General features: G+C 39.1%; 1 protein-coding gene across 3 annotated transcripts in view; it reads right to left on the bottom strand.

Moving 5' to 3' along the window:
- Window positions 1-5,795: 5,795 nt before the first annotated feature.
- The window catches only part of LOC111869871, a 69,846-nt gene continuing 61,322 nt past the window's right edge, over window positions 5,796-14,319 (bottom strand). For all 3 annotated transcript variants that reach the window (XM_023861721.2, XM_023861715.2, XM_033753653.1), the window contains 2 exons: window positions 10,649-10,815; window positions 5,796-7,588 (listed from right to left, as the gene is read on the bottom strand). In XM_023861721.2, the coding sequence (XP_023717489.1) occupies window positions 5,982-7,588; window positions 10,649-10,815 (1,774 nt within the window). In that variant the 3' untranslated portion in view covers window positions 5,796-5,981. The remainder of the gene's footprint in view (window positions 7,589-10,648; window positions 10,816-14,319) is intronic.

A 14,319-nucleotide genomic window follows, 5' to 3' on the forward strand; every position in this document is an offset into this window, starting at 1 on the left:
ACGCTCACTCTGTAGTAATCCGTGGTGCCGTTTGTTTAGTAACCGTGCTCACTCGGATCCGAATGCTGCCTCCCGCGCAATTGTGATGGAGAAGGTAACGTGCTCAAAGAACTCAAAGAAGGTCTCCTGCCATCTATTTGTAGCGTGCACTGTTGTCCGCTCTTGTCATTCAAGTGTACCTATCATAATTACATTACATTCCCTGGATCCAATATATATTTTTTTTCCATGGCATTACAGCCCCAGTGGGCCTAGGCCTACCTCCATGAACTCCGTTCACTTCGGTTTTTCTCGATCTTACACATACGGTAGGACTCCTTGGGCGAGTGATCAGCTCGTCGCAAGGCCTCTACCCGTAGACAAACACAGAAAAACGCACACAAACATCCATGCCCTGAGTGGGATTAAACCCACGAGCGAAGACGGTGCATGCCTTAGACAGCTCGGCTACTGTGACCGGCCTCATTCCCCTTTACATAGAAAAATATATTGATCACATATTTACTCATGGAACCGAGCCCTTCTTGAAGAGTGGGCCAATTCTGCAGCTACTCAAGAACTATTTTATTGAACCCTAAGGTTCATTACTTCTTCTCACAAGAGCACTCCACTGGTCCCTACACTGAGCCAGATCAATCCAATCCATACTATCCCATCCTATCTCTCTAAGATCCATTTTAATCTTGACCACCCACCTATGCCTTAGTCTTCCCAGTGGTCTCTTTCCTTCTGGGTCCCCCCCCCAGTATCTCCCCCATACAAAAACTGATTAATAATTACACTTGGGTTTTTAAATATATTGATTAATGTTGAAAAACCCAAGTGTAATTATGAATTGAAGTGTTATATTTGTGAATTATCTGTAGTGATTTAAAAGTATACCAAATCCTTGTGCACTAATTTAGTGGCATTCTCCATTCCCTATTGTAGGCTGTGGACATACTGAATGTACATTCTGGTTGTATGAATGCAGAAAAGAAAGATGAGAAGCAGGTAGAAATTGCAATGTCAGTGTCTTTTCTCTCTCAGATGAACATTCTTCTGTTTCTGTCTTCCTGGATGAAGTCTTACAAACATTTGTTTTCAGTTGACCACACTTGCATCTCTATAATAATAAGCAATCAGAAGACTGGACTCTGATCCCAAAGTGACGGGACTAACTAAATAGTCTAAATGTGGTGCCTGCAAGTGCTGCTAACACAGCTTTATTACGTGAAGGTACAAATAACACAAAGAAAATTGCACACATTCTTTCATAAATTATGTAATGAAATTGGACCACATATAAAATAAACCAAGAGCATTTAGATTTTGGTCTTCTGGGTTGTGACACTGTGCAGTCATATACTGATGTATGTTTCAGTCACAGAACGACTTCGTAAATGTTCAATACAGGTCATGTGATTGGGCATCAAGTGTATGCCATAATGAGATACATTTTTATGAATGAGTACGAGGCGTTCACATCTTGATATTGACAAATACAGTTTTCTTTAGTAACTTGACAAATTCAAGGCTCTGAATTTCATGGTGGCCGATGCACCTCCTGCTGCGAGGTGCATACAGATTTTGCTGATAATGTTTGGAATGAAGGGAAGTAATTTACTTGCATACCACTTGATAGTATTATGTTTCACAGCAAGCAGTGTGGTTCAAGAGAATGATTTGTCAGCAGTAGCTATCTGTTCTCAGTTACAGTTAGTGAGCGTTATGGTGTGGTATACGTACTTCAGAGCAACAAGTATTTCTGTACGATACCTATGTGAAATATGGATCTGCTGGAAGTGTCAGAGAAAATTCTAATGTAAATTTTGTGTGAGTTCCCAGCAGACCAACAATTCATTGTCTGGTGAATAAACTTAGAACAGGACTCTTAATAGAAAAGAAACAAAAACATAAGCATCAAGTGTATACTGAAAAGTTAGATGACATAGGAGCAAGACTTTTAACATACATCTAGAAAATCACTGAAACATCTACCTCAAGAGACTGGAGTGTCGAAGTCTAGTGCAAGAATGGCAACACAATTGCTGAAGCCATTCAGTGAACGTTGGTGTCTGGTGTGCTGTAAGTGCAAGGAGGATTGTTGTACTTGTGTTTTTTAATGAAATAATTAATTGCAAAAAATATCTATGTGTAGAGAGGGCAGCATTTTCAACACTTCCTGTGATCTGTGAATTGTAACTAGAGCAATACCGCGCATAGTCCGGGTAATCGGTTCTACCAATATCCCGGACTGAAACCAGACTAATCAAGGAACTAAATACATACAAAAAATGACAATTGGTTCCCAAAAAAAATCTGTTTTTCAATAAAAAAATGTGATTAATAAATTCAAATGTCTTTATTAGAAACAATTTAAAAAAATCACGTTTTTCGCAATCCACTTTTTATTCTCTAAAAATTGCAATATTGATATATGCACATTTTTCTTCTTTGGCTTTTTCTGTTCATATATTTCTTTGTAGCGACGAATTTCATTGTTTATCGTTTGGCAAATTGTAAGGCTACATTCAATATTGGGATAAACTTCCATAATATGCTCTGACAAGGTTTCAACCATTCCAATAATTTTTGATAGTTGTTCAGCTGTTAATTTTCGTGCAGGCACTTCAACACAGTCATCGTTGTCTAAGTTGTCCTCCCATTCTTCATCTATATTAACAAGTGTTTCATTATCTAGTTCATTAGTGTTCAATTTGATGCACTCAATTACGTTGATGGAATCTAACTCATTGAAACTAAGTTGCTGTCCAACTTTCACTATGTTATTAGTGACTTCAGCAAAATGAGTTTCAAAACCAATGAAATCATTTGCACAATGTAGTATATGTTTCCATACTGCCCTCATATTGATTGCCATTAATTCATGCCATGCTTTGCCTATATTTTCAATAACGTTTCTGATGTAGCGCTTTCAAAATTCCGTTAAAGTAGTGCTCTCCCCACCTCCTCCAGTGACAGGTGTCAGAGCTCAAGAATGAACAACCCAAGCATAGGTACATACATATACAATGGGGAACCCTAGAAAAAGTTGAAATATGTATCGTATTGCATAACTTTAAAACCACATAAAAATAAACCACACAGAAAGAGACTTGACTGTATAAAAGGAAAAAACCGATCACTTATGTATTAAAAATAACTTGGTGTACTAACTTTTTAGAATCTATTTTCGTTTTGCTCAATTAAAATTTAGTTTGTCTTGAAATTTTGAAACCAGACTGATCGAAGACAGACTATGCGAGGTATTGCTGCACTTCATTGCATACATTATTGCCTGCCAGGCATCCTGATTCATCAGCAAAATTCGCATGTGCCTCGCAGTAAGTACAGCACCGGTCACCATGAACCTCCCTGTATTAGTTATATTAATATATGGCCCACCTACAAATTTATGGTGTATAAATTCACAAAAAAGTCTTATGCTATTAAATATAAAAATTATAATTTTTAAAATTGTTAAAAAGTGCTGTTGTAATGATGTAGTGATGACGGCCTTATGTTAAAGGTTTTTATAACATGACTACAGGAATGTGTAAGACATGCGGATGTTACCACATTCTGTAAAAAAAATGAATTTTTGAAATATAATACACATTTATAATTAAGCAAGCAGTCTAAAGTGTACCTCTTAAACAGCTTTACCTGCATCTCCATAAGTGTCCATTTCCTTATATTACTCCTGCTGATCAAGATTTGCTGAATACATACATATCCATTGCCAGAGTGTAACCACATCAACACAGACTTATATATCCAGTTGCAGTACCCATTACATGTTTTCAACAGTTTCTTTTAGCAGTTTCAGCAATTTTAATTATTTTTATTATATGTTATAGCATAATTTTATTTTATTTTTATGTCATAAATGTGCAGACAGCCACCCATAAATATAATTAATATTTATGAACATTAAGACGTGAACATCACGCACGCGCGACACACATACACAAAAAGACTCCAATGAGGGTATACATTTCACGCTGAAACATGTAAACTCTTACTCATTGTTTTTGAATTCTACAATTCAGAGGTTATAGTGACTTTCTTTTTAATTCACATAGTGGGGGGTGGAGGCCAGCTGGGTCCACTTGGCACAGCGGCCACTGATTGGCCTACTGTACCTTCCCCAGGTGATCATGATGATGGAGAATTTGTTGGAATGAAGATTGTTATAGTGACATAACAGAGAAGCATGCAGTCTCTTTCTTGGTTGATGGGGTTTAGGTTCACAGATTGCCTCAATTATGAAGGTATGCTGCAAGTAAAACAGTTATACTACCCATCTTTACAATGGCATGGATTAAGCTTATTTTACTTACTTCTTCCTGGACTGACATACTTCAGCTCTATGTATGAGGCAGTATGTTCTCAAAAATGGTAGTATCCACCTGTATGATTACATGGTATCACAATCCACATGACTACAATCTGAACAAACACTGCCATGGAAAACTCTGAACTTTTACAAATTATGAACATGTGACAAACCTATAATCAGCAAGAAAGTCATAATTTTAAATAAGAAAACATTTTAAAATATTTACAAATTTAAATCTTTTTGAACTATAACAAATATTAATGAAGTTCAATGCAGAATTAAAACAATAAATTCCAGAAATGCTTATTTTTCAGTTCATATCTTGCCAGTATTTCAAAATAGTAAACTGCAAGTTTCTGAATTGATAATTTTGTTAGTTTTGCATGCAGAGCATGGGGATCGCATAAGCACACTGCTTTCCTTAAGAAAGGAAATTAGACTAAAAGAAGTGGTGGAGAGGAAAACATTTCTACTGAGGACTAAACTTTAGCTGTCAATGTCCTGCAAGCTCCTAAGTGTGCTGTTCATGAACTTCATACATAAAACTCAAACTATAAGCCTCCCTCCTAGTTTCATTTCTACATTATACTCCTAATTATGTGTGTGTGCAGATTATCCAGTTTGTGGCATGTCTGTGCAAGTTCACAACCCTGCAGAGTGCCTGTTAAGTCTGCTCGCATTCTATCTGTGTGCAAGAAATGAGAACTCAAGAGCTTCTTGATAAATTTTCATTTTTCAATGCCCACTTCACATGATCTATGTGCATTTCCGAACAATTTGCAGCAGAACTCACCATTGCAACCCACATAACCAAAAATAACAAAAGGAAAGAAAAACTGCATTACAGTGAGCAGCAGAGTCCTGAACTACTACAATCTGTACACCTGAAGATGGCCATTTATGTTAAAACATGAGTCAAACAGTGTCTAATAAAGGAACTATGGACTGCGTTTTACTTCGATGGGGCAGAAACCCCTAAGTCAGATCTACACAGTGCAACAGGATGCTGAAATATAACATAAAGTTAGAAGATAATATCATTACTAGATGCTGTACAGTAGGTAAAATATCACATGTTCTGAACATATATTGTAATAGTGGCCTCCAACTGTATTGATGTAAAGGCGTCCCTCTGATGATGGTCTCTGAAGACCGAAACATGTAAGGGCATGGACAATTGAAATAAGATAAATCTTCACCAGTCACAGTAAATGGAACTGTTTAACTTTTCATGATCCCTATTACTTCTTCTGCTATATGCACTTCCAGATTTCAACTGACTTGTCTGGTCCATAGAACCCCATCGCATAGGCCTCTCGTGGAGCACACAGAAAACAGCCAAATTGTTCGAACGTGTTTACCAACCGATTGTTTAACAACGGTCGCTGCAAGGACTCCACTGTTGTGTGATGTCACAGCTTAGCAGAGAGGGGTGTTTACCGAGTGTTGTGTAGTGATGGGATGAGTGGGGATATGTGACGTCACTCGTGGAAATGCAGAGTTCACGTGACCCATACTTCCTGTTGCATTATCCAAGCGTTCACAGAGTTCTCGCCTAGCAACACACCAATACAATCCGCAACTCTCCCGTTGCGTGCGTGCCCCAAGGCCTCTGTGGCTCAACAGCTCCTGCATTGAGCCAATATGTCACATTATTTTATTCTGATGATTTACTACTATCCTCTGGAGTTTCACAATTCCCACACTTTGGTTTATCCAGCATGTTATATTCATTAACACTCCCCACAATAACAACAGAAGACTTGCAGCTTCCTTCAGGATCTCTTGTAAGTGAAATTGTATTCCCTTTCTGTGCAAACTTCATTCTCTTGCGGATTTTGGCACACATTTTACTTGTGGACACTACCTTCTGTACATCTTTACTCTGAAGCCATCGTGTTGCCCATGAACAATCTGTAGTGTCACTGCTTTTGTTCTGACTCTCTGGTCTGCAATGTTCATTACCTTCAGTTTCAGTATAGCTAGATGAAAATACATTTTTTTCAGTTTGGGCTAAATTCTCTGATGTTGAACCAGAAGTTTCATAAGAAATTAATGGTTTATGAGCTTTAACAAGGCATTCTCTTAACGCAGTATTTAAAGTTCCATGGATCTGTACATTTGGAGATCTGTCGTTATTGAAATTACCCTGTTCATGTGGATTTTCAAGTGACAGTTTCTGTGAATTATGTGTTTGTTGAACTAAAGTCTTCTGAAGTTTATTGCTGGTATACAATTCCAATAACTCATCATCACTATCATCTAAAATTATTATATCGTTACATCCTCCATCTGGCTGAATTTCTAGAACACTCTCAGATGATTTATCATCATTACTCAGCTCCCCATCTTCCTTATTTGGTTCATCAGGTGTCAATGCCATTTCAGTTTCTTTGCATTCTCCTGCATATGACCCTGATTCCTGATCTACGTTATTTGAGTGTAAAGGAAGGCCTAATTTCATGCTGTCAGTACCTTGTGTTTTGCCACAACAAATGACTTCACTTTTTATGTTGCCGAGTGAAATGCTTTGTGAGCTATCTTCATTTGCTACTTGGTATAAATTTTTATTAAATTCAGAGTGCTTAGTACCTAGTGTGTGGTCAGTTTTTGTGGGAGAACATAATTCAGGACTCTGAGTTGAACAGAACTGGGTTATAGCATTGATGTCTTGAGATAGCTTAGGTGACAGGGCGGAATATAAATTATTTGTATGTTCTGCATCAACAATACACTGATTTAGAGGCACATTTTCCATTCCTTTCTGTTTAAATTTCTGCCTAATAGATTTAGGGATGATGTCAAAACTGTTAGATCCTGCTGCATTGTCTTCAGGGGACCAATCATTATAACTGCCAACAGCATCTTTCACTGTACTTAGGCAAGGACTTCTTAGTTCTGAGTCACCTTCACAAGAGTCTACATCTTCTCCATCCCCTGGTCCACTCTGCTGTTTCAGAAGAGCTCGAATTGCACGAGCCCTCATCTCAAGCTCCAGAATTTCGAGCAATGTCTTGCCTTTACTCTCATCTGTTTTTGCTGACATGTCATCATCATCATTCAAATTTACAGTTTCTAAAGGTGAACCTGCTTCTTCAGACTCTTCAATATCTTTCTTTGTAACTTTAATTTGCTTTTCTAATTCTTTTGCCTTTCTTCGACTGTTCACCTTGCTCTTGCTTCTCTTAACTACAGAAACATGTGGCTCTGCCTCACATTTTGAAGAAGTCCTCTTTCTTTCACAGTGCTTGGCAGAGGGCATATCTGAAACAAAGAAACATAATGTCTTGGGATTCTATTTGAATGTAGTGTCTGAAATCATAAGACATTTTAAAGTAAGATGATATACAACATGTCAGGACCCCAAAATTTATGAAGCAAAAGTCCTGAGATCAGAACAAACTGCTGTTGACAGTAAAAGTAGCCACTTGGTCATGCTAAAACAGTGAATTATATCATATCTTTCATACACAGTCATATAAATCATACTACTATAATTATGTACAAAGTGTCCAGGTTATGAATTCCATGGTCAAATGAATCAGAATGTGCATCCAAACTTAATGAGGCCATAAAAGCTATCCCTACAACAGGCTGTGAAGATCTGTAGGGATGTGACACATTGAGGCTCCAATATCTTCTAGACATTCGGCTCACAGATGGTAGAAAGGTTGTCAGCCTTATGCTCCGGCCACCCTTTACCCCCCAGGAACATTCCTGGTACTCATTTCTGTTAGAGGCTGAGTCGACCTCAGGGTAATAGTGCGGCTGGAAGGATTAGACAAATTTCGTAAGGGGGGAATCCAATGACATCATCAGGACTTGAACTCGCGACCTTCTGACTTGTAGCATAGTGTTTCCACCAACTATTCTATTCTGTGCCCCAAAGGTGCCCATTTTGAATATTTATTAATCTTCTTAATAAACCTAACTTATACCTGTTCAAAGCATCCAGAAGTTCAAATATCTATAGCTCTGAAATGCTCAGAATCAGGTTATTCATGATTTTTATGTTTGGGAATGATCTAAGGAAAAAGATCCTGAAGTACCGACATACAGTCACCTGACATTATGCTATCAGAAAGTTCCCAGGCTGTTACTGTTGTAACTGTCTCGGTGAATGATGAGAGGGGAGGCCAAGTCCACACTTCCGCAAGCCTACTGCAACAGTCTGCCATATGACACCACACTGGGAACACACGCTGATTTTACATGAGTGCTTTTTCGACTTCGTTTTTCGTTTTGTCTGTGATGGATGGCAAAATCTAGCAATGTCTCTGCATCAAGTTTTGCATGAAGCTCGATAAATCAGCTACCGAAACCCTTGAAATGCTTTGTGAGGCTTTCGGAGAACACTGTTTAAGCTCGACAGCTGTTTTTGAATGGCATTCACGTTTCAAGGCTGATCAAGTGTCAGCTAAAGATGATGATCGTTGAGGACAACCAAACACCAGCAAAATGACAGAAATTGTTGACAAAATTCAAGAACTCATCCATGAAGACTGTCCCCAAACAATCCATGAGCTTGCATATGCCGTTGAGATCAGTTATGGAGTTTACCAGGAGATCTTGCCAGAAAATTTGAACATGAAGTTTGTTCCCTGATTCTTGACAAAAGACAAAAAGCAGTAAACATGTGTCTTGAGGTATAAGAGAATGCTAACGAGGTCCCAACTTTTATCTCTAGGATCATAATGGGTGATGAAAGTCGTAGTGGAAGAACCTACAATCACCAAGAGCAAAAAAGGCAGTGTTCAACAAAGAGCATGCTCATTGTTTTTTTGATGTGAAAGGGATCGTTCACTGCACATTTGTTCCTCCACTACGGTAAACTCTGACTTTTACTGTGATGTTTTGAGATGCCTGAGAAAAAATGTGGAACGAAAAAGACATATATACATGTTACACCGTGGTGACATGGGGCGTGGAGGTATCCCACGGCGGTCATCATTGTTACGCCGTGGTGACGGGGGGCGTGGAGGTATCCCACCGCTGTCACCATATGTTATGGCGCGAAGGGGGGCGAGGAGGAATCTCTCCACCTCTTCTGCCATCCATGCCGCTGCGCCCTTGGGGAATGGCCAGTTGCAAGGCTAAGCACTTGGTACTTGTCTCGTTAGCTACCTCTTGGCTGTGAGTTCACAGTCCTGATAACACAGGGAGGTACGGGAGAAAGGGGAAATAGAGGGTGTGACTGGGGGTAAGTCATTAACACCACACATCCCCTTCACTCGGTCTACTCTCGTCTACTAATATATACACTTTATACATATCACTTTCATGGCTGACAGTGGCTGGTTACGCACACATTGTAATTTAGAGAAAAATACACTTGGGTTCACCATCCCTAGCCTTCGAGGTACTTCCTACGTCCCCACTCAGGGCCCACTCTCTCTGCCCTAACCCTGTAACATGACACTTTAATAATATCTCACTGTATATCCATGACTGATATGAACAGTTCAACTTACTTGGTGTAGGAAGCTGATGGTGTCCCTCACTTGGTCTGGCACGACCATGGTTCTGGCCGGCTACTACACTCAGTTACGATGATCAAAAGATTGTTTGATCCAAAAAGATTCCATGATCGATTCAATGATAGATTCAATGACAGATGCTCTTCTAGTTGTGTCCGCAAATTTATAACCTTCCCCCTGCTGACACCTGTCTTTGGGGTAAGCTCCGCCTCTTCACTAGAGTGAATTTTCCCCCCAAGGGTCCGTCTCTCGTTGGTCAGCTGGGTAAAGAGGGTTGGATCTCCTCAGGCCGTCTCGCTGAGTCGGCACCCTGTACGCCTTGGCCGTACAGCTGTTTTCAGTCTCTTCCGCGTGAATCAGCGGTCTAAGCAATGCAACAATTTTCTGCTGACGTCACTCTTCCGCATTTTTACTTCAAACATTACCCTTCGTCTAACTTCTCTACTGGGCCCAAGATAACTTAATACCTAAAAGTTACAAAAACCCTTGCCGAAATTCTATGGCATTATAATACATATATAAACTACGTTTCTTTCTCCCAAAAACATGTTTTCTGGTACTCTCATGCTCAACTTTAGCCTCAAGGCCAAAACATACAATGCACTGATAGGCATGTGACTTGATTTGTGACAAGTTTCCTGGTATGTGTGGTATGTGCTGGAAAAAGCACTCTGTGTGTGTATGTGTGTGTGTGTAAGCACAGATGCGCTTGCTGGTGGCCTTAGATTGTTATGTTATTCATTCATTCATTCACCACTGACAGCTACAGGATTAAAACCTGTTCAGTATCCAGCACGTGCACTGATGGTAAATTGAAGGTGAGAGGATATATTACTGTACTTCTTACAATTCAACAGTTCTCCCATTTCCTTTTTTGTGATGCCAATCTCTAGGGTGTCCATATCAGGTACTGGTCCATTCTGCAACCCATTTCTTTCATCACCTGTAAAGTTGTCCTTTTCCACCTCTCCCAAATCTTGATCCTGTGTTCCAGCTTTCATTTCATCACTTGACCTGTAGAGTCATAAAACAAAATATGTGATACTATATTTATATGTCAGTTATTTTATGATGCAGTTAGTGTCGAATGGGAGCATGACATGAAGTGGAAAGGATTTGGAAGAAAGTGGTTTGAGCCTAATTGAAGTGATATTCTGGCATTTTCCTGGAAGGACTAAGTAAAACCATGAAAAAGCTCAGTCAGGTAGTTCACACAGCTGCCATCTTGAATGAGACTCAAATCAAGCACCTCTTGAATGTGGCATGAGTATCACTGTTATGCCATATATTTATGTATACGAGTAGTATATGCATAATCTCCAAGTTTAAAACACAAAATGTTCTCTTAAGCAGTAAAGGTAAAAAAAAAGGTAAAGCTGTACCTGTGCTTCACTAATTAAGCACTACACCATGAAGATGTATAGGAAAGTCGATGTATAGATCCACATTTTCTTGACCTTGGCACTAGTTGGAGGTGAGTGGTCAGCTTCACGCCCCGGCCGCTTTACCCCCTGGAAAGAGCCCCTGGTACCCATTGGATAGGATGTTGGGTGGACCCCAGAGCCAGTCTGGATGATCAGAAAAGTGAAAATTCTTGATCCTACCGGGACTCCAATTCTAACCCCTTGATTGTCCAGCCAATAGGCAGTCACTATACTGACTACAGTATTCAGGCTCTCTCTTAAGCAGTATGTATTTGAAATTAATGAAATGAAATGTTAGGTCCATATGCAAAAAGTTAACAAACACTAATACTGCCCAGTTGGGGGAAAATAGTAGTAGTTAAGCTACAATTCTGGGAACTGATGAGGAATGAGAGTACTATGCTGTTCACTATGACCACCTCTGCTGCATGTTATATGGGGTAATCAATTAATTACTGCTGCATGTTATATGGGGTAATCAATTAATTAATGTACTTCAATTTAATGCAATTAAATTAAATTCAAATCATGTTTATTTACGTGCAAACTTAATAGCACAGAGGACAACTACAAAGTTAGCATGAGTACACAGATATACACTATAATAATTAAAGAACAAAATAGACAAATATGACAGTCTATACAATGGCAATAAATTAATAATAATTCCGATTAAGTTAGCGTTAACAGGCAAGAAAAATAAACTAAGTACAAATCCAATGGTTATGCCATTTTGTGGCGAGAAAGGACCATACACGTACAGAGACACATAGAAGTTAATAATTCAATTCAATTCTTTATTATTTATGTGCCAAGTCAACAGCCGCAAGGCCAATTACAGACAGAGCATAGGGTAGATACAAGTAATTCCATTATGGACAAACACAACATAAAGTCAAAGACAAATTACAGGCACGCACTAGAGGAAAACACAATAATGCAGACAAGGAAACAAACAAACAAACAAATGATAATAATTCAATTCAATTCGTGTTTATTTATGTGCAAACTTAACAGCACAGAGGCCAATTACAAAGCAAGCAGGAACAGAGAGAAATACACAAAAATAACGAAAAAACAAAATACAAAATATGATAGTCTATATTAATTACAGTGTGAGCATGAAGAAAGAATAATAACTAAATTAATTTTTACTTATTTGTGTGCTAACACAACATCCAAATAATAATAATAAAAAAAATAATAATAACAGAATATTATAAAAAACGATTGAGGAGAACGTTCCTGGCTCCAAACGCGTCAATGTCCCTGCAAACAACATTAGCAGCTGATGCACATCTAGCAGAGGGACAATTTTTACATGAGAAGCAGACATCGAACTATGTAAAGTCTCTGATATACCGAGCAGGAACTTGGAGACCAACAATTTCCAAGACAGAGGGGCAGAATTTAGAACCAAAGTAAACTTGAGTAAGAAAGAGTGCATCAAGGCAATGTCTCCTAATATGTAAAGTGTTAATTACACTTATAACATTTGTTTATAATTTATTTATTCAACTATGTTTCATCGTCAGATTTGTCAGAGTCATTTTAAGACTGGAAATGCTGTGTTCCCCCCCCCCAAACCAGAATAAAGAGCATTGTCAGTTCTTCAGGCAGTCATGTCTCTGTCATATGTGCTGTGTGATGTCACTACATACCCAGCATGTACTCTATAGCCAGAGATATGATAACTGGATGGTACTCCAGTTTTGGACTTGCTTGTACTGCACAATTACTTGTAATATATCACTCCATAATTATACAGGGTGGGGCACAGAAACTTCTTTTTTGTGAAGACACATTGTGAAGGTGTGGGAGGTTGCAGAAAAGTGGGGATAGGCTCGGCGAACGCAGCAGTCGCAAAAGTTTCTGTCTAATACCCCCCAGTAGGAAACATGAGGTGGACGAGTGAGCAGCGTGCATTTGCTGTCAAAACCTATTTTTCAAACAACCATTCCTACGTGGCGGTGCAGCGTGCGTTCCGTACTCACTTCAGAATTAAGCCCAGAGGTCTGGTTCCCGACCAGAAATCGATTGTTTTGTGGGTAGAGAACTTTAGCACAACTGGGAGTGTGGTGAAAAAATCATCAGGACGACAACGGACCATTACGATGCAAGAAAATGTGGAGGCAGTTCAACAGTCGATTTTGAGATCTCCAAGATGCTCCGCTTGCAAACATGCATTCGCCCTAGACATATCCAATCGTTCAATGTGCCGAATTCTTCATGAACATCTTCATTTCCATTCTTATAAGATGGTTGTTGTGCAAGAATTGTCACCACATGATCTCCAGAACCGAATAATGGTGTGCGAAACGTTACTGGAAACTTTACCCCCTGATGCACTTGTTTTCTTTAGTGATGAAGCACATTTTCACCTATCCGGATATGTCAACAAGCAGAATATGCGCTACTGGAGTGGTAACAATCCCAGAGACCTCCATGAGAGGCCACTTCACAGTGATAAGGTGACAGTATGGTGTGCGTTGTCGAGAGTTGGAATTATTGGCCCTTATTTTTTTTGAAGAAGACAATCATGCAGTTACTGTCAATTCACAGCGATATATGGACATGATTAAAAACTTTTTCGAACCAGCTCTTGAAGAAATGCATCTAGGAAATGTCTGGTTCCAACAGGATGGTGCCACGGCTCACACAGCCCGAGCTTCGATGACACTTTTGAGGGCAAAGTTCCCTGGATGGCTCATCTCGCTTCGAGGTGACATCCCGTGGGCAGCACACTCACCTGATCGAACACCCTGTGATTTTTTATGGGGATACCTCAAGGCAGAGGTTTTTGAACATCACCCCACAAACCTGATTCAGCTGAAGAATGTTATTTGGCAGGAAGTAGCCCAAATTCTGGTGCGCATGTTGGAACGTGCAGAGGGGAACTTCAGAAAATGGTTGCATCAGTGCACAGAAAACGGTGGTCACAACCTTCAAGATATTTTGTTTAAAACTATATGATTTAAAACTTTAAAGTATGTTCTTTCATTAGCTAAACATAAATGTTGTCTATCAGCAATAATTTTTCTTTTCTTCATCTTTAAAAAAAAAAAAAAAAAAAAAAAAAAAAAAAAAAAAAAAA

The sequence above is a fragment of the Cryptotermes secundus genome, unplaced genomic scaffold (assembly GCF_002891405.2).
Source record: "Cryptotermes secundus unplaced genomic scaffold, Csec_1.0 scaffold958, whole genome shotgun sequence".
Lineage (NCBI taxonomy): Eukaryota > Metazoa > Arthropoda > Insecta > Blattodea > Kalotermitidae > Cryptotermes > Cryptotermes secundus.